The 26,337-nt window shown below is 38.1% G+C and overlaps 6 protein-coding genes across 23 annotated transcripts; 5 read left to right on the top strand and 1 right to left on the bottom strand.

The window, feature by feature from the left end:
- Nucleotides 1-212: 212 nt before the first annotated feature.
- On the top strand, nucleotides 213-3,363 carry AT1G79630 (Protein phosphatase 2C family protein). Of its 8 annotated transcripts, none has more exons than NM_001334906.1 (6): nucleotides 213-352; nucleotides 865-1,102; nucleotides 1,560-1,988; nucleotides 2,075-2,192; nucleotides 2,280-2,503; nucleotides 2,598-3,363. In NM_001334906.1, the coding sequence occupies exons 1-6, from the start codon at nucleotides 339-341 to the stop codon at nucleotides 3,075-3,077; spliced, it is 1,503 nt and encodes a 500-aa protein (NP_001320219.1). In that variant the 5' UTR covers nucleotides 213-338; the 3' UTR covers nucleotides 3,078-3,363. The 8 variants fall into 8 exon arrangements, with proteins under 8 accessions (NP_001320219.1, NP_001319418.1, NP_001320222.1 ...); NM_001334901.1 differs by having other exon boundaries at nucleotides 861-1,102; nucleotides 1,258-1,988; NM_001334900.1 differs by adding an exon at nucleotides 1,258-1,386 and having other exon boundaries at nucleotides 250-1,102; nucleotides 2,598-3,359.
- Nucleotides 3,364-3,684: 321 nt separating this feature from the next.
- On the top strand, nucleotides 3,685-8,618 carry AT1G79620 (Leucine-rich repeat protein kinase family protein). 5 transcript variants are annotated; one of them, NM_106611.3, is made up of 19 exons: nucleotides 3,685-3,942; nucleotides 4,028-4,151; nucleotides 4,274-4,345; nucleotides 4,437-4,511; nucleotides 4,613-4,684; nucleotides 4,779-4,940; nucleotides 5,023-5,097; nucleotides 5,180-5,251; nucleotides 5,335-5,406; nucleotides 5,494-5,562; nucleotides 5,644-5,718; nucleotides 5,804-5,875; nucleotides 5,956-6,090; nucleotides 6,169-6,644; nucleotides 6,720-6,872; nucleotides 7,027-7,166; nucleotides 7,263-7,482; nucleotides 7,557-7,792; nucleotides 7,869-8,615. In NM_106611.3, exons 1-19 carry the CDS (start codon nucleotides 3,834-3,836, stop codon nucleotides 8,373-8,375), a joined length of 2,916 nt encoding a protein of 971 aa, NP_178080.2. In that variant the 5' UTR covers nucleotides 3,685-3,833; the 3' UTR covers nucleotides 8,376-8,615. The 5 variants fall into 5 exon arrangements, with proteins under 5 accessions (NP_178080.2, NP_001321900.1, NP_001321901.1 ...); NM_001334896.1 differs by having other exon boundaries at nucleotides 3,703-3,942; nucleotides 7,557-8,618; NM_001334897.1 differs by having other exon boundaries at nucleotides 3,703-3,942; nucleotides 7,263-7,792; nucleotides 7,869-8,618.
- Nucleotides 8,619-8,806: 188 nt separating this feature from the next.
- Nucleotides 8,807-13,135, top strand: NHX6 (Na+/H+ antiporter 6). Its single transcript, NM_106609.4, has 22 exons — nucleotides 8,807-9,124; nucleotides 9,223-9,274; nucleotides 9,463-9,522; nucleotides 9,648-9,672; nucleotides 9,785-9,870; nucleotides 9,959-10,070; nucleotides 10,160-10,222; nucleotides 10,330-10,349; nucleotides 10,433-10,527; nucleotides 10,777-10,805; nucleotides 10,893-10,924; nucleotides 11,021-11,068; nucleotides 11,164-11,224; nucleotides 11,315-11,412; nucleotides 11,513-11,588; nucleotides 11,689-11,708; nucleotides 11,825-11,922; nucleotides 12,007-12,116; nucleotides 12,250-12,333; nucleotides 12,457-12,557; nucleotides 12,675-12,775; nucleotides 12,870-13,135. The coding sequence occupies exons 1-22, from the start codon at nucleotides 8,938-8,940 to the stop codon at nucleotides 12,917-12,919; spliced, it is 1,608 nt and encodes a 535-aa protein (NP_178079.2). The 5' UTR covers nucleotides 8,807-8,937; the 3' UTR covers nucleotides 12,920-13,135.
- A 146-nt stretch (nucleotides 13,136-13,281) lies between these two features.
- Nucleotides 13,282-16,098, top strand: AT1G79600 (Protein kinase superfamily protein). The gene is made up of 4 exons (NM_106608.4): nucleotides 13,282-13,824; nucleotides 13,900-14,127; nucleotides 14,245-15,690; nucleotides 15,775-16,098. The coding sequence occupies exons 1-4, from the start codon at nucleotides 13,492-13,494 to the stop codon at nucleotides 15,901-15,903; spliced, it is 2,136 nt and encodes a 711-aa protein (NP_565214.1). The 5' UTR covers nucleotides 13,282-13,491; the 3' UTR covers nucleotides 15,904-16,098.
- Nucleotides 16,099-17,200: 1,102 nt separating this feature from the next.
- Nucleotides 17,201-19,823, bottom strand: SYP52 (syntaxin of plants 52). Of its 3 annotated transcripts, NM_001036224.2 has the most exons (7): nucleotides 19,728-19,823; nucleotides 19,541-19,622; nucleotides 18,727-18,948; nucleotides 18,402-18,607; nucleotides 18,206-18,306; nucleotides 18,080-18,124; nucleotides 17,201-17,835 (listed from the first exon to the last, which is right to left on the bottom strand). In NM_001036224.2, exons 3-7 carry the CDS (start codon nucleotides 18,942-18,944, stop codon nucleotides 17,704-17,706), a joined length of 702 nt encoding a protein of 233 aa, NP_001031301.1. In that variant the 5' UTR covers nucleotides 18,945-18,948; nucleotides 19,541-19,622; nucleotides 19,728-19,823; the 3' UTR covers nucleotides 17,201-17,703. The 3 variants fall into 3 exon arrangements, with proteins under 3 accessions (NP_001031301.1, NP_565213.1, NP_001321707.1); NM_106607.5 differs by having other exon boundaries at nucleotides 19,541-19,823; NM_001334895.1 differs by lacking the exons at nucleotides 19,541-19,622; nucleotides 19,728-19,823 and adding an exon at nucleotides 19,332-19,534.
- A 2,471-nt stretch (nucleotides 19,824-22,294) lies between these two features.
- SMB (NAC (No Apical Meristem) domain transcriptional regulator superfamily protein) lies at nucleotides 22,295-25,205 on the top strand. Of its 5 annotated transcripts, none has more exons than NM_202450.2 (4): nucleotides 22,295-22,487; nucleotides 23,031-23,272; nucleotides 23,976-24,247; nucleotides 24,335-25,205. In NM_202450.2, exons 2-4 carry the CDS (start codon nucleotides 23,083-23,085, stop codon nucleotides 24,986-24,988), a joined length of 1,116 nt encoding a protein of 371 aa, NP_974179.1. In that variant the 5' UTR covers nucleotides 22,295-22,487; nucleotides 23,031-23,082; the 3' UTR covers nucleotides 24,989-25,205. The 5 variants fall into 5 exon arrangements, with proteins under 5 accessions (NP_974179.1, NP_001319416.1, NP_974178.1 ...); NM_001334893.1 differs by lacking the exon at nucleotides 22,295-22,487 and adding an exon at nucleotides 22,510-22,750; NM_202449.2 differs by lacking the exon at nucleotides 22,295-22,487 and adding an exon at nucleotides 22,510-22,761.
- The last annotated feature ends 1,132 nt before the right edge of the window (nucleotides 25,206-26,337 follow it).

Genomic DNA, 26,337 nt, shown 5'->3' with positions numbered 1-26,337 from the left:
TCCAAAACTTGGCTGGCTTCAGAAATCAGAATTTAGGTTTAATAAAGGCAGAAAAGGACTTGTGGCTGATCAATTGTGAATACTTAACTAACCATTAATTAACAATCAAATTCGAACCATTACACACAGACAGACGACAACTTTGACACGTGGCAAAACGTAATTGGGTTATTTTCGGGTGAAATGGATGATACGATGCAGCCAAGAACCAAATTTTCCCACAATTATTATTGTTCAGAAAAGAAAAGAAAAAACACTCAAATGAAAGATCTCACGTGCGGAACCAAACTATGACCTTTGTCTGACCATTGCGTTTCTCTCTCTCTCTCAATTGTTCTATGAACTTTTTTTGGTAATTCTCTCTATCCAGAAGTGGAGTTAGTAGTAAACGTTGGTCTTTGTTGTGGGTCTGAAAGTATTAGCGTCGCTGTTTCCAAGTAATCCTAAATCAGTTCACAAGAATCTGATTTGAACAGATTGTGATGTTCTGTTTTCTTTCTCTTTTTTCCTTTTAATTCTCGCAATATGCAAAAGTATGAGTCTTTTTACCCGAGAAAATAGCAGTTTTCCCGAGAAAATAAACCAGAGGTCCCTAAAGCTAAAGCTAAAACTAAAAGCTAAAGTAGTGTGGATTTTCTAGATGCCAAGTTTCGTTTTTTGAGCCTTTTAAGCTCTTTTCTGGATTTCGTTTTTCTCGTTTCGCTCTATTCTTCGCCGAGCAAGTAATCATTGCCGACAACCCCCAGAAAAATCGTAGATTTCTTCAATCGGCGATTTAAAAAATTTGAACTTTTTCTTTAAAAGCTTTGAGCTCTTTTTTCTTCGGATTATTTTCAAAATGGGTCTGTGTTATTCAGTAGATAGGACTACTGGGAAGGAACCTGGAGAAGCAAGCTCCACCGCCACTACGGCGGAGACTGTGGAGGAGAGATCAGGCTCCGGAAGATGGCGGCGGCCGAGAGATTTAAAGGGTGGCGGCGATATCGAAGGGATTCCACAGGTTTTGGGTCGTTTGGTTTCGAATGGTTCAAGTAAGATTGCATGTCTTTACACACAGCAAGGCAAGAAAGGGACTAACCAAGACGCCATGCTCGTCTTTGAGGTTCGTTTCTTTTATCTTTCCAAAAATTCATCTTTTTTGCAACCCATTTGGATTTTATCAATACTCAAGAGGACAATTTCAGGGTATTTTGGTGGAGAAATGTTGTTCAATGTATGAGGAAGCTACTTGATTTGTTTGGATGTGTTTTGTTACAGATCAAATGGATCTTCAGAACATGATTGCATTAATCTTTTGTTGCTAGTGCTTAGTAAGAGAGAGAGAAACTTGGAATGATTCATCACTTTTCTGGGACCATTACAAAGCTTAGTGCTTTGAAGATTGAGGTGGCTTTGTTTTGCCATTTGTGTTGTTCTTGTGCTGTCTTGAGTCTTTGACCTGTTTCTACAGGGACCACTAGTTACTTGACACTTAGATTCTATTTCTGCTTACTTCCTTTTGTGTTACATTCACATATCAAGACAAGTTTCTAACTTATGAAAACTACTTCACTTTCCAGAACTTTTGTTCGAGAGACGATACAGTGTTTTGTGGTGTATTCGATGGACATGGACCATTTGGTCATATGGTTGCCAAGAAAGTCCGAGATACATTGCCCTTCACACTCTTAACCCAGTTGAAAATGACCTCAGAGTCAGATCAAAGCAGCTTAGTTGGTGCCAATGGTTTTCAGATCAAATGTACAGAGGAAGAAGAAGTGCAGACAACTGAGTCTGAACAAGTGCAGAAAACTGAGTCTGTTACTACTATGGATGAGCAATGGTGTGAGTTAAATCCAAATGTGAACAACGATGAACTTCCGGAGATGTATCTGCCTCTTAAACATGCGATGCTCAAGTCTTGTCAGCAGATAGATAAAGAGCTGAAAATGCATCCAACTATTGATTGCTTCTGCAGCGGAACAACTTCAGTCACTTTGATCAAGCAGGTTCTCAGCTTAGATCTGCTTGTAACCAAAAGACCATCATCGATTGTATATTAATTGCTGTAATTGTTCATAATGATTTCTTTTAGGGTGAGGATTTGGTGGTTGGAAATATTGGTGACTCGAGAGCCGTTCTTGCCACAAGAGACGAAGACAATGCTTTGCTCGCTGTACAATTAACTATAGACTTAAAACCGGATTTGCCAGGTACTTTATTACAAACCATGATATTAAACTCTGAGAGAAGCCAGAGGCAAAAGTTTCTCAACTTTCGCTTTCTATGTGTACTGTCAGGTGAATCAGCGAGAATCCAGAAATGTAAAGGAAGAGTCTTTGCATTGCAAGACGAGCCTGAGGTAGCTCGTGTATGGTTACCAAACAGTGATTCACCTGGTTTAGCAATGGCTCGAGCTTTTGGAGACTTTTGTCTCAAAGATTACGGATTAATCTCTGTTCCAGATATCAACTATCGCCGCCTAACGGAACGAGACCAATTCATTATTCTTGCTAGCGACGGGGTAAATTAAATCTTCAGTTACTAGCCACTAAATTGCAAACATTTTCCAAATCTTTAGAGCTGAAAAATGTTGTGTTTTCTGAATTGTATTAAAGGTATGGGATGTGTTGTCGAACAAAGAAGCTGTTGATATCGTTGCCTCAGCTCCTAGTAGAAGCACAGCGGCTCGAGCTCTAGTGGACACAGCGGTACGATCATGGAGAATCAAGTACCCAACTTCCAAGAACGATGACTGTACAGTAGTCTGTCTCTTTCTACAAGATTCATCAGTAGCCATGGAAGTCTCAACCAATGTAAAGAAGGATTCACCCAAAGAAGAGTCTATAGAGAGTGTCACTAACAGCACAAGCAAGGAGGAGGATGAGATTGTCCCCGTTAAAGACGAGAAAATCCCTGAGAGTTGCGGGATTGAGTCGAAAATGATGACAATGACACTTGCGGAATGTATCTCGGTTGCACAAGATGATGAAGAGTGGTCTGCTTTGGAAGGATTGACGAGGGTTAACAGTCTCTTGAGCATTCCAAGGTTTTTATCTGGTGAGCTCAGATCAACTAGTTGGAGAAAATGGTTGTGACTTTTTTTTGACTTAAGTGATTCTAAGTTAATGCCGACAAAAACACTTCATATCACGATGTTCCAACTTTTTTTCTTCTTCTCTTGGAAGTGATTTGCAGATATATAATCTTTCTTGTTTAAATTAGTCTTTCAGACATGTGAGAGATTGGTCATGTTAGCTGTAGATAAAGATCATAGTGAATTGGATCTTTTCTTGGATACTCTCTGTCTTTATATTTAATTAACTCTTATTACTACATGTTAGACACTTGGAAATTGAAGGAAGTGGCTTTTACGTTTTAATTATTTATTTTTGTTTTTGGAGATGGTTGGGTTTTTGGGAACTTTTTTTTTTATGGGTTCCACTATATTCTCTGTCTATTCTCAGCATAATGATCAAAGAAGGTTGCTTTGATTACAAAACAGAGCTTAACGGTAACCTAAGTTTACATCATTAATTTTGTAGTGGCTATTTGAAAGAAATTATTTTCTCCTTATTTGGAGATGTAACACTCAAGTGCTTTAATAACTAAAGTGCTTTGAAAAAAAGACACATGAACCGTTAAATTGACTTCGAAGAGAAGGAAAATTGATTGAAACCAACTTTTCTTGGTGTCACTCGTGTTCCTATTGGCACAATTCTCAGTACACATTTTTTTTGATGAGACAATTATGAATCTTGTCTCATAAGGAAGCTACTTTAATCTGTTTCTTCTTTCTCTATGATTTCACTTAAATATCAAACTTCAAGAACTCATGTCTCTTGAGGAACAATATGGTGGGTTCCAACACCGTAACCGCTACATCGCGGTTGCTCTTGATCTGTTTTGCTTACTCATTCACTGTCTTCTCAATGATTTCATCAGTGACTGATCCTCGTGATGGTATGTGATGACTTATGTTTTTTCCTTGCGTTGAATACGTTCGTGGAAATGATTGTAATTTACTTGTTTTGTTGCCTTTTATTAGCGGCGGCTCTGCGTTCTTTGATGGATCAATGGGACAATACGCCGCCTAGTTGGGGAGGTTCTGATGATCCTTGTGGAACTCCTTGGGAAGGTGTATCTTGCAATAACTCCAGAATCACTGCTTTGTGAGTGTTCCTTAATCATTCACTCGTGTTTCTGTACACATGTGTGAAAAAGAACAAAAAATTAGAGCACTTCTCTTACTAATTTTGGTAACGTACTGAGCAAGCAAGTCTTTTGTGTTCAGGGGTTTGTCAACAATGGGTCTCAAAGGAAGACTTAGTGGAGATATTGGAGAACTAGCTGAACTAAGATCATTGTCAGTCTCTTTAGATGAATCATCGATGAATACAAGAGAAAAACATCTTCTTTTTTTTCTGACCTGAATTGGCGACTTTGTGTTGTTTCAGGGATCTTTCCTTTAATCGAGGACTAACAGGTTCACTTACTTCTCGGTTAGGAGACCTGCAAAAGCTAAATATCCTGTAAGAATCTCTCCCGCGCAAACAAGCTAAAAGTGATCTCGTAGTTCTTGTTCTTTCTCTTCCTTGTGTACATATCTAAACAGTTGTATTGGTCTTTTCAGTATTCTTGCTGGTTGTGGCTTCACTGGTACCATCCCAAATGAGCTTGGCTATCTCAAAGATCTATCTTTCTTGTAAGAAAATAGCATTTTGCAGTGTTTGATATTGTCCTCAAACCAACTCATGTTTGATGAGACTTGCCACTTTGGTTCCACCATGTTTTCTCAGGGCCTTGAACTCGAACAACTTCACGGGTAAAATCCCGGCGTCTCTAGGAAATCTCACTAAGGTTTATTGGCTGGATCTTGCGGATAATCAGTTGACAGGACCCATTCCAATTTCATCAGGCTCAAGTCCTGGTCTTGATCTTCTTTTGAAAGCCAAACACTTGTGAGTAATTTTATTTTCTCTGCAGACATCTTCTTCAGCTTCAAGTACCTTTCTTCTGATGCAAATGTTATAAAAACTGCAGTCATTTCAACAAGAATCAGCTCTCTGGGACCATTCCACCAAAACTTTTCAGCTCTGAGATGATACTGATCCATGTGTAAGTCAAATACACTTCTAATAATATTACATATTTGTCAAGCTTACGGTAACTCATCGCAACAGATTTATTTCAATATTAGATTATTCGATGGAAATCGATTCACAGGAAGCATACCTTCCACTTTAGGACTCATTCAGACACTAGAGGTTCTGTGAGTAACATATCATCACTATGTCCTTAGTTTCATGTATCTTCCCTATCTTCAAAAAGATATAACTCTTGTATTTGCAACAGTCGGCTTGACAGAAACACTTTGACCGGAAAAGTTCCAGAGAATCTCAGTAATCTCACAAACATCATTGAACTGTAAGTGTTGCCAGAGTTATGATATTACTATATAGATCATATTAGACATCACTTATGAATGTATACATCTTTTTTTCTGTCTCTCAGGAACTTAGCTCACAACAAGCTCGTTGGATCATTACCAGATTTGTCAGACATGAAGTCCATGAACTACGTGTAAATTTCTCACCAACAGAGAACGTCTTTATCTACATTTATGCGTTTGTGTTCTCTGATTAAATGTGATGTCTGTTACAGAGATCTCAGCAATAACTCATTTGATCCATCAGAGTCTCCTCTCTGGTTCTCAACCTTACCTTCACTGACCACACTGTAAGTGCTGCTCTGCTACAGTTTACAAATCAGAACATTCACATATGGGAGCTCTCTAAATATGTTACTATTTTCTTGTATTTAGTGTGATGGAATATGGATCTCTTCAAGGACCACTACCTAATAAGCTCTTTGGGTTCCCACAGCTTCAACAAGTGTAAGTTTCAGCTTTTAGTCTCCACTGAAATTTGGTTACAGCTTTAGACATCATCTAATTGCTGAATTGGATTTGCACAGGAGACTGAAGAAGAACGCATTCAATGGAACACTGAGCTTGGGAGACACAGTAGGTCCAGAGCTCCAACTTGTTGATCTACAAGACAACGACATATCCTCTGTAACACTAAGCTCTGGATATACCAATACATTAATGTACATAGCTTCTTTCTTCTTAAATGTTCAATCAAACTGTCTATATCAACCTATTAAAGAAGCTCTCTCTTGTTGCAGACTCGAAGGAAATCCTGTATGCACAACAGCTCTCTCCAACACAAACTACTGTCAGATTCAGCAGCAACAAGTCAAACGAATATACTCGACCAGTCTTGCTAACTGTGGAGGAAAGTCTTGTCCATTAGACCAAAAGGTCAGCCCTCAGAGCTGTGAATGCGCCTACCCTTATGAAGGCACACTCTACTTCCGAGGGCCTATGTTCAGAGACCTGTCCAATGTGAACACATACCATTCTTTGGAGATGAGCTTGTGGGTGAAATTAGGACTCACTCCAGGCTCGGTCTCTCTACAAAACCCTTTCTTCAACAATGATGATTATCTTCAGATACAGTTGGCACTTTTCCCACCTATGGGCAAGTATTTTAACAGAACTGAAGTTCAGAGAATTGGATTTGACTTGAGTAACCAAACATATAAACCTCCTCCTTTGTTTGGACCTTACTACTTCATTGCATCTCCCTACACATTCCCAGGTAACATTACATACGAAGCTTATACACCTTTTTGGAGTTAAACACATCGTCTAACAATCGAATAATTTTTGGCAGCTGATGGTAACGGACATTCCTTGAGCTCTCGGATGGTCACTGGGATAATAACTGGTTGCAGTGCTTTGGTCCTGTGCCTTGTTGCGTTAGGAATATACGCAATGTGGCAGAAGAGACGTGCAGAGCAAGCTATCGGTTTGAGTAGACCATTTGGTAAGTCCGATGTTCTAACAGGTGAAGTTATCTTAGAAACACTACCATTTTAGATTCTCTGAGGTTCACCTGAAAAAAAAGAAACTCTACATTAACTTACATGATAGATTTACTGTTAAGTAGAAGACTGACAATGATATTTTGATTCACTCAGTTTCATGGGCATCAAGTGGAAAAGACAGCGGTGGCGCACCGCAGCTGAAAGGGGCACGATGGTTCTCCTACGAAGAACTCAAGAAGATCACGAACAATTTCTCTGTGAGCAGTGAGCTGGGTTATGGAGGTTATGGAAAGGTGGGTTTTTGAAAGATCGATCTTGAAACTATCTAGGGCTTCACTTTCAGGGTTTGACAAGTAACGCTCCTCTGTTTCTCTCTGTAATCTCCGCAGGTGTATAAAGGAATGCTTCAAGATGGGCACATGGTGGCGATCAAAAGAGCACAACAAGGATCAACACAAGGAGGGCTCGAGTTCAAAACAGAGATTGAGTTGCTTTCTCGAGTTCATCACAAGAACCTAGTTGGGCTTGTCGGGTTCTGCTTCGAGCAAGGCGAGCAGATTCTAGTCTACGAATACATGTCCAACGGATCACTAAAAGATAGCTTAACCGGTACTGAAAAATCTGGCCTTTAGGTGCTCAATAAATCACAAACACAAAACTTGACCATTACGTATTGTTTTTAGGGCGATCCGGAATTACGCTGGATTGGAAAAGAAGGCTGAGAGTGGCTCTAGGATCGGCAAGAGGACTCGCATACCTCCATGAACTGGCGGATCCTCCGATCATCCACAGGGACGTGAAATCAACTAACATTCTTTTGGATGAGAATCTGACAGCCAAGGTTGCTGATTTTGGTTTGTCCAAGCTGGTTTCAGACTGCACCAAAGGCCATGTTTCAACACAAGTTAAAGGAACATTGGTAAGTTTTAGATAAATCAACGAGTCATATTGCTTTCAATTTTTAGGAACTTTTGTTTCTGATGATTCAATGGCAGGGATATTTGGACCCAGAGTACTACACAACACAGAAACTTACAGAGAAGAGTGATGTGTACAGCTTCGGTGTTGTAATGATGGAGCTGATCACAGCGAAACAGCCGATAGAGAAAGGCAAGTACATTGTTAGAGAGATCAAGCTTGTAATGAACAAGAGCGACGATGACTTCTACGGACTGAGAGATAAGATGGATCGTTCGTTAAGAGACGTCGGAACTCTGCCAGAGCTCGGCCGGTATATGGAACTAGCCCTGAAATGCGTAGATGAGACGGCAGATGAGAGGCCAACGATGAGTGAAGTGGTCAAGGAGATTGAGATTATCATCCAGAATAGTGGGGCGAGTAGTAGCTCCTCTGCATCTGCGTCGTCATCCGCTACAGATTTTGGTGAGAAGCTTTTGTACGGAGGTACTTTGAAGAAGAAAGAAGCAAGAGACGGAGATGGAGGCGGAGCGTTTGATTATAGTGGTGGCTACTCTGTTCCGACCAAAATTGAGCCCAAGTAAATATCAACATCTCTTGTGAGATTATTTGTCGTTACTTTTTGTATGAATGAATGGAAAAGTCATATTGATGAAAACTTGTGCGAGTATTGTTGACCTGAAACACTGTGAGGCTAGGCCCATTAGTAAATCGTGATTACTAAAAGAAAATCTTAGTAGTTGGGCCAAATAAATTAGAACTGTAAACTGTCCATGTATAGACGTCATTTGCCTTTTCAGCCCAAAAACGGTAGCGTATTAACATGAGCCACCACTGCCACTGGACATATACACATTTAGCCCATGTTTTTAGTAATCGTGTTTATTAGTAATTGGGCTCAAGTAAATCAGAGTAGTTGATATTATTAGGCCCATAAAAGCCCAAAACGGAAAGCCACCTGAGAAGCAGTGGGGACGCAGATTCCTATAAAAAGCAAAATGCGTCCTCGGAAAGGAAGAAGAAGAAGAAGTCTATCTCACGAGTTCCCGTTTCGTGAATTTCTCTCTCTCTGTGTGAACAAAGACGAAGAAGACGAAGTAACACTGATAGAAACCCTAGTTTTTTTTTTAAATCCGTCGAGGCGTAATGTCGTCGGAGCTGCAGATTTCGCCGGCGATTCACGACCCGCAAGGTCAAGAGAAGCAGCAGCAAGCCGCCGGAGTCGGGATTTTGCTTCAGATCATGATGCTTGTCCTCTCTTTTGTACTCGGTCATGTCCTTCGCCGTCATAAGTTCTATTATCTACCTGAAGCTAGTGCTTCTCTTCTAATTGGTTTGTCTTCTTCTTACTCCTCCTTTGCATTGCGATCGTCCTTTTCGTTTTCCATCGATTGTTTTGTTTGATTCCTTGTGAAATTTGTGGAATTGTAGGGCTGATCGTTGGTGGTTTAGCGAACATCTCGAACACGGAGACTAGCATAAGGTTCGTTGAACTTTTTCTCATCAGTTTTTTTAGTATTTTCTCAATTATTTATTACTATTTTTATGTCCTTTCCTCCATTGACCTGGAAACTCAAACGATTGTAAATTACTCACTGATTACATACACGAATACATGTTTATATGTGTGTAAGTGTTCTTCAATGCTAATCTATTTTGTTTCTTCTGCAGGACATGGTTCAATTTCCACGATGAGTTCTTCTTTCTGTTTCTGCTGCCTCCCATCATATTATATCCTTAAAATCGAGTTTGTATCTGCCTTTAGTTTTACTTACGCCTCTGTGTAACATAATCTTTTCAATGAATCTCAACTAGGCAACAAAATATGTTGTTTTCCTTGACGTACTTGTTTGCACCCAGTCAGGCTTCAGTTTACAACCTGTAAGTGCAGAGACCCTCATGTCTTTATTGCTTTTCTTGTTTTACCATCAAAGATCGCATCCTCGCTTTTAAGTTCTTGATGATGCTTACGTTGTTGTTGGGTTTTATGCAGAAACCTTTCTTCTCAAACTTTGGAGCCATTGTCACTTTTTCAGTGCTTGGAACTTTTGTAGCTTCCATGGTTACTGGATTGCTTGTGTAAGTATCTCTTTACTGTGAATGGCTAATGTTTGTTGACGGAAAAGGTTGCCTTTCCATTATTCATAATTTCTTTTTTCTTCTGAAGGTACCTTGGCGGTGTGATGTTTCTCATGTACAGACTTCCATTCGTCGAGTGTCTCATGTTTGGCTCTCTTATCTCAGCCACTGATCCTGTCACTGTATTGTCGATATTTCAGGTACTTTCTTTCACTGCTTTACGGGGATATCCACTATTTTTGAATAGTAGTAGTTTTCAACCGCTTCTTACTACTGTGTTTTTTTACAGGAACTTGGTTCAGATGTAAATTTGTATGCCCTGGTGTTTGGAGAATCAGTTTTAAATGATGCTGTAAGTAGTTTTTGCTAAGTGAATTCTGGTTCCTTATATGTATATATTAGGATGAAATTGTCACATTACTTATCAGGTCTTTCTCTTTCCTATGTTGCTTTTGGCAGATGGCGATATCTCTGTACAGGTCTGTTAGTAATTCAAAATAGGGTTTGAAACACGATAGTCAGATGGTAAGGTATTTTAACAAGGCTATAAACTGGGATGCAGGACAATGTCCTTGGTGAGAAGTCATTCCTCTGGACAGAATTTCTTTATGGTGATAGTCAGGTTTCTCGAAACGTTTGTCGGTTCAATGTCTGCAGGTTTGCTTTAATCATCTGCCTTACTTTTTATTTGTTCCTAATATTTCATGCATAGTTTGGCTCTTTCAACTTGAAATGGCATGGTAGTATTTGAGTTTGAGAATGCTGCTGATAAAATTCGACGTTATGATTCTTATGAACAAGTTTAACTAAATTTGACTTTTCAAGCTTCGCAAGATTTTCTTATGTCATTATGTATTCTTAGATTTGTGCTCTGTGCATTATTAAAAAAAAAATGTGCATCTGCAGGCGTTGGAGTTGGATTCACCTCTGCTCTCATATCCTTTTTGTGCTTTTAGATTCTTCTGAAACATTTCACTTCATTCCATACACATAGACGAGTTGTTAGCCTTAATGTAAAGCACCTATTCAAGTATGCAGGACTGGATGTTGACAAGTGAGTGACTGTAGTCTGTGTTTGAATTTCTTTATTTCGGGTTCTAATGGTCAGCAATGAAATATTTTATTCTGATGTACTCTCTCCTTCTTTCAGTCTACAGAACTTGGAGTGCTGTCTCTTCGTACTTTTTCCATATTTCTCGTAATAAAACTCTTCTCTTCTATACTAGCTATGTGTCAATATATTTCACTCTCATAGAAATTGTGCAGTTTGTTAACTTTTTTTCTTTGTGCCAGTTACATGCTTGCTGAAGGTCTCAGTCTATCTGGCATCGTATCGATTCTATTTACAGGGATTGTGAGTTGTCATTCAATTACATGAGTTCTATGTGCAATGATTTTCAGCCGAAAGTAAAGTAGTATAATGGAAACTGCCTGTGCCTTCCAGGTCATGAAACATTATACCTACTCAAACTTGTCTGCAAATTCTCAGCGATTTGTGTCTGCATTTTTCCATCTGATATCTTCACTGGCAGAGACATTTGTGTATGTATTTGATTCTTATTTTCTCATGCATATTAATAGTTGGTTTCTGTAATATGCGTCAATGACGTGACCTTCTAATTTCAAATGATCAAATTTGCAGGTTCATCTACATGGGTTTTGATATTGCCATGGAAAAGCATAGTTGGTCACACTTGGGATTCATATTTTTTTCTATTGTATCCTCTTACTCAAGTTTTACTGGATTGGAGTTGAATTATTTCCTTAGTTTATATGTTGTTCCTTAACTTTCTTTTCATCCTTGGTGACGAACCTCAGTTATTTATCGTAATTGCAAGGTATGCTTTTTGTTTCACTTTCATGACCTGTATAAGTACATATATTCATTTCCGAATAGAATTTTGTTTTATGCTGTCTGATAGTGTTTACTCTTTGGCATATTTGTCTTACTCAGGGCAGCTAATGTGTTTGGTTGTGGATATTTGGTCAATCTGGCACGACCTGCTCATAGGAAAATACCAATGACACATCAAAAAGCACTTTGGTACAGTGGTAAGATACTGCTCTGTGTTCCCTTGAGTAGTTATTGTTTCTATTCATCAGTAATAAATACAAAGATATGTGGATTTTGCATAGGACTTCGAGGTGCTATGGCATTTGCTCTTGCTCTGCAATCTGTTCACGATCTTCCAGAAGGACATGGTCAAACTATATTCACTGCAACTACAGCCATTGTTGTTCTGACGGTAATCCATCCTTCTTTAGGAACTAGAATTTGCTTTAAACTGAGTGTTCCGATCAAAGGTTTATGTTGCTGATAGCTGAGCCAAACTATATTGCTTGCAATGTGATCCTTGACGCTACTGGAAATGATTGCAGGTGTTGCTGATTGGAGGATCGACTGGTACAATGCTAGAAGCCCTAGAGGTTGTAGGTGATAGCCACGATACATCCTTAGGTGATGTAAGTCAACTGAATATAAATGGCCATTTACGTAGACTTCATGTCCTAGATGATCCCTCCTATTATAACGTGAATCTCGGTTTCTTGGTGTGGAAAACGAAATGATTGATATGTTTTTGTCAGGGATTTGAGGTGGTGAACAGTCGTTATATGACTAGTTATGATGATGAAGATACACCGCCAGGAAGTGGATTCAGGACAAAACTAAGAGAGTTCCATAAGAGGTAAATGACGCATTAACTCATGCCTCTCAACATTTTGTCGGCATTCAAACAGATGCATTCAAGTCTCTTTTAATAAACACAAGAATCCCATTTGTTTATTGTTTTGTTTGTATGCAGTGCGGCATCATTCACAGAACTAGATAGGAATTACCTAACACCGTTCTTCACAAGTAACAACGGAGATTATGATGATGAGGGTAACATGGAGCAACACCATGGTAACAACATAATTCTCTGATCTCTTGTTTCACTATTATTTTTGTTGTTATTCCGCACCCAAAACCATGAAATTTACAATTGGGGTTATTGCAGAAGAACGAATCCCATTTACTAGAAGAGGAAATCTAAATAACCGCGGCTAAGTTTCCGAGATGAGAAATCTAATAGTGTTTTTTCAGCGGCATATATATGTACATAAAACAAACTGGATGTATGGGAGGAGGTAGTGACAAAGGATTTGTTCTAAGCTAGGTTTCTCTATAATATGGTACTGTGTTGTTGGTGTAAACCTGAATGGATATTGTTAGGTTGAAACTAATTACATTCACACAAAGAAAGAAAAAAACTTGAAGAAGGCCATGGCTGGTTTATACTGAACCACGAATTTTGTTAGTTTTAAACTCTTAGGGAAAATGCTATAATGCCTTTTTTGTCTTGTAGTCGTGTTTGGTTTGAATTAAAAAAAAAATAGAGAACGTCACGGCACGCCAAAAGTGTGGACCTTGTTTATTCGCCGGAAGTAAGTAACCAAAAACGCTTCTAATCTTTCGTTTACAACAAATATCTCTCTCTCTCTCGCTCTCTCTCGCTCTCTCTTTCTTCTTCTTCATCTTCTTTCATGGCTGTTACTGGCTGGGCAATCACAATCTGAATTCTTTCTTCCTCCTTGTCTCTCTGATTTTCGCCGAGTTTTGGGGGCTCTTGTTGTTACACGATGAGTCTGGTGGTTGGTCAGTCTCTGGGTTTAACTCTAGTCGGTGATGGTCTTTCGTTACGCAATTCCAAAATAAATGTCGGAAAATCAAAGTTTTTCTCGGTAAATCGGAGGAGATTGGCGCGTGCGGCCCTGGTACAAGCTAGGCCTAAGGAAGACGGAGCGGCGGCAAGTCCTTCCCCATCGTCGAGACCGGCGTCAGTTGTGCAGTACCGACGAGCTGATCTCGCGGATGATCTTCAAGCCGAGGCACGAGCTTTGGGTCGTGCTATTGATGCTTCTATTTACTCTCCGGAGCTCATCGCCAGGAAACATGGCTCTCAGCCTTTCAAGGTTAGCTACTTGGTCACTTTTTGGAGTTTCAAGTTTTGTAAGTTACTGAGAGATGCAGCTCAATTTGGGACTTAGGCTTTGCGGAGAAGTTTGGAGATATTGGGAGCTTTGGGTGGTTTCGCTTTGAAATTGGGGATTGACCAGAAGCAGGGCAACTTAGAGAAGAACATGAAGAAGAGAGCAATCGAGCTCCGGCGGATCTTCACTCGTCTCGGACCTACTTTTGTTAAATTGGGTCAAGGTTTGTCCACCCGACCCGACCTCTGTCCACCCGATTACCTTGAAGAACTTGCAGAGCTTCAGGTTCTCCTCTTTCCTCTCTCTGCTTTACGTATATGTAATTAAGAATCTTCTGTTTGAAAATAGGTAAAGAGAACATCTCTAACTTTCTCTATATTATGTGCTTGAGTGTCTAAGTAGGATGCTTTGCCAACCTTCCCTGATGCAGAGGCATTTGCTTGCATTGAGAGAGAGTTGGATTTGTCGCTAGAGACCATTTTCTCGTCTGTATCTCCTGAGCCAATCGCAGCAGCTAGTCTTGGCCAGGTTTACAAAGCTCAGCTGAGGTATTCAGGTCAGGTTGTTGCTGTCAAAGTTCAACGCCCTGGGATCGAAGAAGCCATTGGCCTTGATTTTTACCTTATTAGAGGAGTTGGGAAACTCATTAACAAGTATGTAGACTTCATCACTACCGATGTCCTTACCCTTATCGATGAGTTCGCCTGCAGAGTTTATCAGGAGCTAAACTATGTCCAGGAGGCCCAAAATGCCAGAAGGTTTAAAAAATTGTATGCAGATAAAGCAGATGTTCTTGTGCCTGATATATTCTGGGATTACACGAGCCGCAAGGTGCTAACAATGGAATGGGTTGAGGGAACTAAACTGAATGAGCAACTTGCCATTGAGAGTCAGGGATTGAAGGTTCTGGATCTCGTGAATACAGGAATCCAGTGTAGCCTAAGGCAACTCTTGGAGTATGGCTTTTTCCATGCTGACCCTCATCCTGGTAATCTCTTGGCAACACCTGATGGAAAACTTGCCTTTCTAGACTTTGGCATGATGAGTGAGACACCAGAGGAAGCTAGATTTGCTATCATAGGCCATGTTGTCCATTTAGTGAACCGAGATTATGAAGCCATGGCACGAGATTACTATGCTCTGAAGTTCTTGTCCCCTGATGTGGATGTTACTCCTATCATACCAGCTCTCAGAGACTTCTTTGACGATGCACTTAATTATACCGTGAGCGAGCTCAATTTCAAAACTTTGGTTGATGGTCTAGGTGCTGTCTTCTACCAGTATCCATTTAATGTCCCGCCCTACTATGCTTTGATTTTGAGGTCGCTTACTGTGCTTGAAGGTTTGGCACTCTACGCAGATCCTAATTTCAAAGTACTAGCTGCTTCATACCCATATTTTGCCAAAAGGCTTCTCACTGATCCAAACCCGTATCTAAGAGATGCCCTTATCGAGCTACTATTCAAAGACGGAAAATTTAGGTGGAATAGACTCGAGAACCTTCTACAACAGGGAAGTAAAGATAGAGACTTCTCAGCAAAGGATGCTCTACAACCAGTTTTGAAGCTTTTGCTGGATCCAAATGGCGAAGAACTTCGATTGTTAGTAATTAAAGAAGCTGTACGAGTCAGTGAAGCAATTGCGCTGGGCACTGTTGTTGATACATACAATTCCCTTCCTGAGTTTCTGAGATCTCTTGTCTTCAATGGAAATGGGAATGGCCCTCTTACAATGAGTACCGCGGAACTTCAAAGTACGCTTGAGCTTCGGGATCAGGTCTCCAGAATCTGGGGCCTTCTTCAATCTTCAGAAAGCTTTGATCCTGCTATTTTGCAACCAATACTACAGGTGACTTCATTGATCTTGTGCACTGAGACTGGTACATAACATAAAATTGATTGATGAGCTAAACTCTTATATTTTTAAAATCAGGTGTTACAACAACCAGAGGCACGAAGACTTGGAGGACGTGTTGCAGGCGGTGTAGGCCAACGTCTTGCAGCTCGGTTTCTGCAACAACTTCTTCGAGCCACAACACCATCTTCTGCACCATCCCCATAGGTCCTCTTTTCTTCTCAGTGAAATGGTAAATTGTATATTAAGGCGAGACACTCGCAAACCACAGAATTGTTTCATGTTACAGTAATATAGTATCATTCTTTCTCTTTGTATTGTACTAGTGAAAAAGGACCAAAGTATAACCAATGAGAAATACCTCCAAAAAATAGGCATTTAATTTGCAAAATTGTGGGATTTAACAGTTTGATACACAGTTGAGCAATGTACAGTCCAAAAACTCAAGTGCTCATCCTTTTTAATGCTGGAGGGAAGGGCTCTATGTAAGTTTCTCGTTTCTGATTCGCTGCTTCGAGCTCGAGCTTGTCCCTTTTATTGTTCATCAAGAGAAGCAAAAACAACGCAACTTGTTGAGCTCCTAGTTCTCTCTTAAAACCTTCATGCTAGAGAACCTACTTTCACTTGAAGACATAATCCAGAATCAACATGATTACTCCATTAGGAAAACAATGAAAAAGCAAATGCATACAAATTTACATTTATCCAGATAATACGAAAAACTGCTTCTACACCGCATCTTCAGTTACAATGACATCGAGCACAACAAAATCAGAGGAGATAGCAGCCAATGAATAAGAATTAAAATTGATAAATTTATGATCAGCATGCCATCGAAGGCTTATTTATGCTGTTGGACATTTTGTGGGCCTATAAGTATCTGAAAACTAAGCTTCTTCTAGCCCAATGGGCAGTATAAAGTCTGCCCAGATGTGACGCGCGTTGTTGTGCAGCTGTGAAATCTAAGTTTTTTACCCACTCTCACAATGAGCGCGTCGACGCCACCTCCCCGAAATCCCTGGACTATACGAAAATTGCTGTTTTCGCTAAAATAAATAAACTGGGGCGCGTGATGGGTATTTTCACTTTGAAGAAAAAGAAGTTAAGTCTTTCGGGCCTATTTTATGGAGCCCATGTCTGTTTTATCTGTGGTTAAATTTTTATGATAAAATAACAAGCCCATAAACAATTAACCTGGTTATTTCGTATACGCTATTTTTGTCACAATACGTTATTTTTCCGTATACAAAAACATTAAAAATTTATAAACATCAAATGAACCAATATATTGAGAATCATGACGCGCGACTTTTGTTTACAACTTTTTATTTGACAGTATTGAAATAATGTTACCAGAAAACTTTATTTAATCTTTAACTTCGACCCAAACCTATAGGTCTTTTTAAGAAAATATGAATCTATTTATTTGGTTATAACAATTTCGAGTTGTGAAATACAACAAAGCAAAAAAGTTTCTATTACTTTTGTTAAGAAAAAATTTCTAGTTAAATTGATTTTGAAACAATTAGAGATGTTTAATTCATATTCTAATCCGGAATCAAACAATGAAATCACCCCAAAGGAGGTGATTGCCAATGCTCCCCATCATAAGCAGCGCCTACAGAGCTAAAAGGCCAAGTGGCTAACCTTACAGAATGTGACTGAGATCAATTTTTCCACACAATAAAAAAATTGATGGTCACTTTATAAAAAAATGATTGCCATCTTGACCATTATGTCTCTGCATTGTCCAAGCCACTAGTTCTCTTTATTGAACCAAGTAGGAGCCATACCATATATAGACAAATGTCAACTTAGTTTACAATTCGTGGTTGATACGAAGGTAATACAGATTATGTACTTCTGAGGGTTTCTTACACGCAGTGGTATTCTTCTTTGCCTCACAGACACGAATCAATCGATAGAAGGAATAGAAAACAACCATTAAGCACAGAGGATAGGCTGAGAGAAAAGGATGAGCTTTCACAAGTTGCCACCACATTGGCATTACAGGTACTTAACCAGCAGCCAAATTACAAGAGCAAGACCAACGATTCCAAGCACAGACAAGAGCATAGACATGCATGAGCAACCACTTTTCATGCTCTTGTTCATCAAGGCAAGGCTCTTTTGAACACGCTGCAATCATCAAGAAACACAAACAGGCTACATCAAATCCAAGACGAGATGTGAATCACATTAAACTAAAAAATTATTGCTTTTTATGATAAAAAAAAAAAGCAACGACCGAGAGATTCTTAGACATAATAGACCAGTATATTGTTAAAATCACTTGCTTGCCTTCCTATTGTTCTTTAGCTTATCAATGGACCAGCTTAAGCTAGTGACTAATGAGACTAATTTGTTCGAAGCATATACTTACCCGTAAGCGAGAGTCAGTGATATCCACATCGTAATCTAAGTCATCCTGCATGGAAGAAAGTCCCATTTCGTTAGAATAAGAAATCAAAATCAACAAGAAAAGCAATGAACAACAGCGGAGACATACAATAAGCCTTGTCTGCAGGGTGAGCTCCTCGTTAACAGCGAGAGCAATGTGTTTGGTACTCATGACTGTTTCCTCCAACTTCTCAAGTCCCTCGTCTTGTTCTACTCATGGAAATAAAATACAATCAAAGAGAAATTAATACAGACGCCAAGATCATTACTATGGTCCTAGAACAGTGTTACATACCACATCTTACCTCTCATAACTTGCCGTTGAAATACAACAATTCCTTGGTTGTCCATGCCAGAGACTCTATTTATCGCATCATCCGGCTTTAAATCTGTTCCAAACAAGCTGTCTCTGTTTGCAAAGTTTGACATATTCAAAGCAGAGGCCACCTGATTTGTTTTTGATCTCAAATTCCCAACCATATCCTTGCGACGATTCATCTCTTTCTCCGAACTGTTTATCAGCAAATTGCATACACATAAACCATAATTACATAGTTCAAGACCAACATGAAACTTAGCGTTGTCTAACATGAGGAGTTTGAACAGGCAACCAGAATCAGAATGGCTTACACATGCTGCTTGCCAGGAACCTTGACAAGAAGGGATTGCAGACTGTCTAATCGAGTCCCCAAAATGGTGATCTTTCTTCGAATTGCAGAGGCACGACGTTGAGCATCAGGCCCGGTTAACCCGGAGGCATTCCTTTCAGACATCATGCCATTAATATCCTCAGAGAGTTTCAAAGCCTCATTGTACTCTCTCATCCATGGATCCGAAGAAGAGGCCATTGACCTGAAAACAAGTACCTAACTAATTAAAACACAGCAATACTTATCTTCTACATAAAGATCATGTAAAGAGAATCACAAGTAGCTCAAAGAAGTATTTGATCATGAAAAAAACTAGTAGCTTCAACAACGAAACTCTTGTGACCCAATGAAAATCTCGTACATGATGAACAAGAATCTTAACACAATTACCATAGACCGTGTAAAGAGCTTTTCACAAAAAGGCAACAAATTTAGAAGCTTTTAGTAGCGAGTCACAATGATATGAAAACAAAATGAAAATAGCAGTGAATAAAATCAATTTCAGATGGAAAAATTAGGTATCAGCATAGACACAAAATCTTCGGCCATCATCCGAAAATTCAGGTGGAAAAATAAAAACTTTACTGTTGCGTAGAAAAAAAAATGAGACGGCGGAAGCAGAAACTAGAGTCGAAAAGAATCAGCCACTGAGACCCAAAATCTGCGATACCCATTATTTATAAATTCATAATCAGGGAAAATCGGAAAGATTTCGCGCCAGGAAAAACACCCCAAATCAAAGAAGCGACGGAATTGACCTAAATTTACATGGTGAAAGGAATCGAAAAGCTTACCCTTTAGACTATATGCACCGCGATTTGTGATTGTGGCGGGTCTTCTTCTACTTTGAAGATCGAAACGCGATCGTCGTGCTGACTTTGCAGGCACGAAAATAATGATTAGTCCAAAATCTGTAACGCAACCAACAACAACGCCAACGAAGATTTTAATTTATTTGAAGAATGAATTCAGATTTTATACCAGCTGTATCAAACGACTACGTTTTCCTATCTTTGTTGACGGCTCGTTGAAGATGCCTGGATTTAATACTGATTATATAAAGTTAGGGTTGAGATGACATAACAGAAATAAATTATGGGTTCAAAAGTATAAACACATAAACAATAATAATAGGTTTATTCATCTTTGGGCTTCCTAAATTAAATGGGTCGTCATAAAAAGGGTAATACTTTTAAGGCCCATTTAATATACTCATGAAACGACGCCGTGCACAAGATTGGTCTAGTTGGCATCTACCTACCTTTTTGGTATTCATCCTCAATATGCAATTTATCCATCAACAATGAACACTTGTAATTAATTTAAATGAAATCTCTTAGATTGTTTGGCTAATATAAATTTTCATAAAATGTTTTATATAATAAATACCCGAAAAATGGTAGTATTTAATTTCCCTCCTTGTTATAAAATAGCCAGGTGATTCAGTAATTCACCTGAACCAAACGGTGTACAACACATATATATATATTGTATACTAAAGGTAATTGCGTATCACTTTGAATTTTATACGTACACTTAATTAGCCATAATGGGGATTCTAAAATAAGATTATAAGTTTCAGAACATGTTGGTATCTCTATATGATTAAACGCTCATTAATAAGGGGTTTAATGCATGACGTCTTCGTGAAGGCAACGGCACATCTCAATAAGATAATATTGGGCCAACAGAAACTTGTAAGTTTCATAAATTGTTTTACGAAGAGATTATTTACCGTGAGAATCCAATGTTTTTATGTGTTTCGTGTATCTTACATGGAATTTAGGAAATTAAAAGTTACCATTCATATCATATTCGTTTTTATCTTTAATAGTTTTATGTAATTCGTTTGGGGAAAAAAGTGAGAAGAAGATAAATTTTGAGGCGAATCTCAAGAAGAGAGAGTGAAGTCAAACGAGGGACCTTGAATTGTGGATTTGGTGTTGGACCATCACGTGCTCTCCTCCACGGCCTTTCAGGATTTTGCTTCTTCTACCGCACGTGCCACACTCCTCCTCCTACGTACCGGTTTCCATTATTGCTTTTTTCTTCTTTGCATTCCAATTCTTCTTCTTATTCTTTTTGTCAAAGGCTCTAAAGTCTCTATATCTATTTGTTCGTTTAGTGAACTTTTTTATTTATATCAAATGGATTATTTCATAAACTTGTAAGAGTTATATTTCAGGAAATCATATCCACAGTTTTGAAGATCGATCCCCCATGCCTTTTTATATATACAAATTCAGTTATGATTGTTTGACGCAACTGCAGATAAATCATGTGTATACACATTATAGGGAAACATTAATAGTAATCCTGCTATTTGCAGAACCTTAAGAACGTCTGTGAACTGAACGTACGTTATTATGTATTAATATTTCAACTTTAAAGTTTAAACTAAAAAAAAATTAGCAGAAGAAAATTACATGAAAATTGTCTTACAAAATGTTAAGAAAAAAAAACGCTAGTGGAAATGCGCCAATATTACTTGCACGTTCAATCATATAGTATAATTAGCTGTTCATTTAAATCCCATAGTTTCTCTAACGTTTTTTTTTTTTTTGATGAACACTCTAACGTTATTCATATAACTAATATGGTAAGTAAGGAGCAAATATGGAACTTTAAGGATTAAGATCATTTGTAGAAAATCTTATTTCTAAATTTCCAACGAAACTGCACTGAAATTGATGCATTAAAAAAGTAAGTGGGAGCATAATTCAAGGTACGATACATCATTTTTCTTCCCAACATTTGACTGCAATTTTGAGGGCATAGAAGCTTCAATTCCTGTTTTGTTTTGTCCTTGGGATACATAAACCAGATCTTGTATTATATTATATTTACCATGTACTATATAGTATTCGAAGTTCATTCTCATTAATCGATTCCTACTTGTTTTCAAAGCAAATTAGTCAGCCTTACTATATAACAGCTGTAATCCATAGTGATTACTGATTAGTATAGTTAATCCTCATAATCATACTTACGTCACAGTAGAAAATAATAATATTGTAGCTATCTAATACGTAATATATACACAATTCTCTTCTTCTTTTTTTTTGTCAAAGATAGTATACACAATTCTTTAGATGTATATCTAGGTATTTATACTCGATGATTTGTACAAATATGTAAATCGAAGAACTTGATATTAATTAGAAACAAAAAACGAAACATAGTGTCGAAGAAAAAGATTATTTTCGGCACAACATCATGCACAATCTTCATTCGCTATAGACCTTCTAAGCCCTAGCTAGGCACAACATTGGACATGGAACGGTGAATCTTCAAAATTATTTGCAGATCACCATGTAAGAGAGATACATATATATAGTCTAGATAGGAATGATCTGATCATCTTAGCTGATGTTTATACCAATATGAATAGGTTTATATATGTGGCAAGAAAAATTATTTAATGGAAACTGCCTATACATATTAAAGTATTTCTCATATATTTCTGTGACCAGCTTTGGTTTATTAAATTTAATACAAAATAATAGTGGCACTGATCCATAGAAGCCAAGCTTCTCTATCTTTCTCTTTCCACACTTTCTTTCTATCTCAAAGAAGAAGAAAGAGAGAGAGAGAGAGATAGAAACCCTAAACATCGTGCCCTTGAAGCTAAGATATCTTCAGCTTTGTAGAAATTCATTTTGCTTACTTCATTGCGCTCTCTCTCTTTCATTGTCTTCTACCTCTTGCCTCTAACAGAAGCAATACTTTCCGGCCTCCAAGGTTCGTTTCTTTCCTCATCCATCTTATATCTTTCATTGTCGTCATCATCATCTGCATCTACATATATATACACACACGCACTCCCTCACACTTCCTCATATATATCATGTGTACTTTTCGTCTTAAACATCTCTCTATTTTCATTTCTTTTCTTTGATTACTTAAGAACATGACTAAGTCTCTATCATTAAACCTCTCTTGTTTAAGAAGCAGACAAAGATCGTTCAGTTTGCAGCACCTTCATGTTTCTCTTGGACATTCAGGTTTTACTTATGTGGGTATATGTAATAGAAGATTCATCTTTTGTTTTAAAATTAAAGGTTAATAAGTTGGAGCCTTTGTTCTTCGTGACTATATGCATGCATTTGGTAAACCTAGGGTTTTGATTTTTAGATCTAATATAACCCAAACCCCAATTAACACCTTGAGATTATTGGATACATACTTGCATGGTCAAACCCATTCATTTCTCAATTTGTTAAAACTTAAAACCTTCAATATAATGTGTGTTTCTTTCTTTGGGGTTAATTAATATTTCATTAGGGCAAAGGTCGAAAAGAAAGCGTCAAAGTTTGCTTAAAGAAGAGTAAGGATAATGGAGATAGGGTCGTCATCCACGGTGGCTGGCGGAGGACAGCTTTCGGTGCCTCCGGGATTCCGGTTTCATCCAACGGAGGAGGAGCTTCTTTACTATTACCTCAAGAAGAAGGTTTCTTATGAACCAATTGATTTAGATGTAATTAGAGAAGTTGATCTCAACAAGCTGGAACCTTGGGAACTTAAAGGTAAAATTTATAATCCCCTTATAGTTAACTCTTCTTTAACTATAATTACCATCACCTAATCCACACATTTAATGAATGACTATTAATTATTTCTTGATCAGTATATTAGTATATAGACTATCACAATCAACGTCATATAGATTTTAATTATATATAGAGCGAGTGCTGTAAGATTAGATAAAATCTGGGGAATTATGTCGTTGGCCTGCACAAGATTACAAGTTAGATGTCAAAGGACAATTATATACATAGATTGTGGTAATATTGTCTAGGGAGTTTGTCTGTGATCTCTATGGAAACATGCATCTACTTGTGTCTTTTTAAGTTTGAACAGTTCTTCTCATATATGCTGATAAATTATTTTCCAGTTTTTATGGAAACATGAAACCTTATACGTGTGTGTGCGCGTTATACACCAAGAAAGAGACAAGTTGTCTATTCACTTATGTACAGAAGACCAAAGTGTAATGTCTTGTAGTATATGACTACGAATGTATATTTTGTAATATTATTTTGTACTACCCTCAAAATAAGTCAATGGTTTTTCACAATGAAGACATATAACAACCCATCGCCGTAAGCCGTAAATATATTTATTTGAAATGTGTGTTTAAATATATATATATATATACTTAAGACTATAATTAACAATTGTATTTTTTCAATTATATTTATAACAAATTTTGTTGTTGTGTGTATGTAGAGAAATGCAGAATCGGGTCGGGTCCTCAAAACGAGTGGTATTTCTTTAGCCACAAGGACAAGAAATATCCGACTGGGACCCGAACGAACCGGGCGACAGCAGCCGGGTTCTGGAAAGCTACTGGTAGAGACAAATCCATACATCTCAACAGCTCCAAGAAGATTGGACTTCGTAAGACTCTTGTCTTCTACACTGGTCGTGCTCCTCATGGCCAAAAAACCGAATGGATCATGCACGAATATCGCTTGGACGATAGCGAAAACGAAATTCAGGTACAACATATCACAATTAATGTTTAACTCTCGAAATCTCTAATCATAATGCTTAAAGTGGATTTATCATTAATGTGTAATTTGCAGGAAGATGGGTGGGTTGTATGCAGAGTGTTCAAGAAGAAGAATCATTTCAGAGGATTTCACCAAGAACAAGAGCAAGATCATCATCATCATCACCAATACATAAGCACCAACAATGATCATGATCACCATCATCACATTGACTCCAATTCAAACAATCATTCTCCTTTGATCCTACATCCTCTGGATCATCATCACCACCATCATCACATTGGACGACAAATCCACATGCCATTACATGAGTTTGCAAACACTCTGAGCCATGGCTCAATGCATCTACCTCAGCTCTTTAGCCCTGACTCAGCTGCAGCGGCGGCTGCCGCAGCAGCATCAGCCCAACCATTTGTGTCGCCAATCAACACTACGGACATTGAATGTTCACAGAATCTACTGAGGTTGACTTCTAACAACAACTATGGTGGAGACTGGTCGTTTCTGGACAAGCTTCTCACTACAGGCAACATGAATCAGCAACAGCAGCAGCAAGTGCAGAACCATCAAGCAAAATGTTTTGGTGACTTGAGTAACAACGATAATAACGATCAGGCTGATCATTTGGGTAACAACAATGGTGGTTCTTCTTCATCTCCAGTTAATCAAAGGTTTCCGTTTCACTACTTGGGAAACGACGCTAATCTTCTCAAGTTCCCAAAGTAGATCAATCGGATTTGTTGAATCTCATGTTTTTCGATTTTATTCTCTCTCTTTTTTAGCTGTGCGAACTTGACACAGCAACCAACTCACAGTTCGAGGAATCTGTTTGTTTTTTTGTTTTTTATAATTCTGTCTTACATTTACGATATTCTGTTCTGTTTCTCCGAAGACTAATACCTCATCATCACAAAGGTGCTTGAAGGTTCAATTTCGTTTCCACCATCATTTTGCACTTCAGAATATAATTTTTGTTCAGCAAAATCTCACAAACTAGTGTTCAATTCAGATAAACCGATCTGAAGCGAACATAATTAATCTGGATTTCGAATAAGTGAAAATAAATATTCATGCCTAGAAGATGCCATAGAATAATGTGGTGGACGATAGAAAAAGAAATACTTTTGATTAAAAAGATAGAAGAAGAATCACACACTTTAAAGTAGAAGAAGAAGCAACTAGTATAACTTTGGTTTCATAATTAAAGCCCAATTGAAAGAAAATGAAATTTCGTTTTTTCTATTGAATCTTTTTGTCTTAAAATAAAGAAATATAACCGACTCCAACGGCTTTATTGTAATCTCTCTATACAACATGGATCCATCGATTGGGATTAGACCTAATTAACACTTTTGCTTTCTAGATTAAAAAAAAAAAACGCTCTCACGCAGCTTCTTCTAATTCTTTCTTCTTTGAGTGAAATAAAACCAAAACTCTCTAATTCGATGATGATCCAATTAGTAGACATTGAAGACGTGAAAAGCCGATGATGATCATCTCTGCAACATGATCCGTAAGAGTTAGATTGATATCGGAGCGGAAAGCATCGATTGGTCGGCGTGGAAAGCATCGTTGATCCAAACTCGAAATATAGATTGATGTCCATGTATAGATTAAAATCATCCCACACACATTTACGTACTTAATGATTGAATGAGAAGAGAAGTTTGAGGTTAACCTCGAAACCATGCTACAGAAATAACATGGTGGCGATGTTTTGGTGGGACTCATAAGGAGATAGAAGAAAAGAGCGCCAATTTCCTTCTCTCGACCGTTTCCAAAAAAATTAACGTCTTCGCTAAACCATTATAATTCTTCCAAATGAACGACGTCGTTTTGTTTTCATCAATATTATTTCCCTGTCAAATTATCATCAATATATACAACTATATATAAGGAGATGTGATGTCAAAGATAAGGAACAGCAAAAGAGAAAAAATGGAAAATATTTTTGACATTTAAATTGTGTATATAAATGTCCTGACGGTTTGCGTTGACAAAACAAGCGATTATAAATTTATTGACGGTGAGCATGTACGTTTCACGTTTGTATAGTCTATACCGTATTTAGCTGG

This window comes from Arabidopsis thaliana (genome assembly GCF_000001735.4).
Source record: "Arabidopsis thaliana chromosome 1 sequence".
NCBI lineage: Eukaryota > Viridiplantae > Streptophyta > Magnoliopsida > Brassicales > Brassicaceae > Arabidopsis > Arabidopsis thaliana.
Note: the sequence above shows the minus strand (reverse complement) of the source record. Positions and strands in the feature narration are given on the sequence as shown.

What these genes read in the sequence shown, in the direction of transcription:
- AT1G79630 (NM_106612.4), top strand. Translation starts at nt 839, where the DNA reads ATGGGTCTGTGTTATTCAGTAGATAGGACTACTGGGAAGGAACCTGGA. An exon ending in ACGCCATGCTCGTCTTTGAG is followed by an intron (nt 1,103 to 1,559) that starts GTTCGTTTCTTT and finishes TTCACTTTCCAG; the next exon opens with AACTTTTGTTCGAGAGACGA. An exon ending in CAGTCACTTTGATCAAGCAG is followed by an intron (nt 1,989 to 2,074) that starts GTTCTCAGCTTA and finishes GATTTCTTTTAG; the next exon opens with GGTGAGGATTTGGTGGTTGG.
- AT1G79620 (NM_001334899.1), top strand. Translation starts at nt 3,834, where the DNA reads ATGGTGGGTTCCAACACCGTAACCGCTACATCGCGGTTGCTCTTGATC. An exon ending in CTGCAAAAGCTAAATATCCT is followed by an intron (nt 4,512 to 4,612) that starts GTAAGAATCTCT and finishes TGGTCTTTTCAG; the next exon opens with TATTCTTGCTGGTTGTGGCT. An exon ending in GAGATGATACTGATCCATGT is followed by an intron (nt 5,098 to 5,179) that starts GTAAGTCAAATA and finishes TTTCAATATTAG; the next exon opens with ATTATTCGATGGAAATCGAT.
- NHX6 (NM_106609.4), top strand. Translation starts at nt 8,938, where the DNA reads ATGTCGTCGGAGCTGCAGATTTCGCCGGCGATTCACGACCCGCAAGGT. An exon ending in GTACTTTTTCCATATTTCTC is followed by an intron (nt 11,069 to 11,163) that starts GTAATAAAACTC and finishes TCTTTGTGCCAG; the next exon opens with TTACATGCTTGCTGAAGGTC. An exon ending in TTATTTATCGTAATTGCAAG is followed by an intron (nt 11,709 to 11,824) that starts GTATGCTTTTTG and finishes TGTCTTACTCAG; the next exon opens with GGCAGCTAATGTGTTTGGTT.
- AT1G79600 (NM_106608.4), top strand. Translation starts at nt 13,492, where the DNA reads ATGAGTCTGGTGGTTGGTCAGTCTCTGGGTTTAACTCTAGTCGGTGAT. An exon ending in ATGGCTCTCAGCCTTTCAAG is followed by an intron (nt 13,825 to 13,899) that starts GTTAGCTACTTG and finishes TTTGGGACTTAG; the next exon opens with GCTTTGCGGAGAAGTTTGGA. An exon ending in TTTTGCAACCAATACTACAG is followed by an intron (nt 15,691 to 15,774) that starts GTGACTTCATTG and finishes TTTTAAAATCAG; the next exon opens with GTGTTACAACAACCAGAGGC.
- SYP52 (NM_001334895.1), bottom strand. Translation starts at nt 19,420, where the DNA reads ATGGGTATCGCAGATTTTGGGTCTCAGTGGCTGATTCTTTTCGACTCT. An exon ending in ATTTTTTTTTCTACGCAACA is followed by an intron (nt 18,949 to 19,331) that starts GTAAAGTTTTTA and finishes ACTTGTTTTCAG; the next exon opens with GTCAATGGCCTCTTCTTCGG. An exon ending in TCAACGGCAAGTTATGAGAG is followed by an intron (nt 18,307 to 18,401) that starts GTAAGATGTGGT and finishes TTCCATGAGTAG; the next exon opens with AACAAGACGAGGGACTTGAG.
- SMB (NM_202450.2), top strand. Translation starts at nt 23,083, where the DNA reads ATGGAGATAGGGTCGTCATCCACGGTGGCTGGCGGAGGACAGCTTTCG. An exon ending in GGAACCTTGGGAACTTAAAG is followed by an intron (nt 23,273 to 23,975) that starts GTAAAATTTATA and finishes GTGTGTATGTAG; the next exon opens with AGAAATGCAGAATCGGGTCG. An exon ending in ATAGCGAAAACGAAATTCAG is followed by an intron (nt 24,248 to 24,334) that starts GTACAACATATC and finishes TGTAATTTGCAG; the next exon opens with GAAGATGGGTGGGTTGTATG.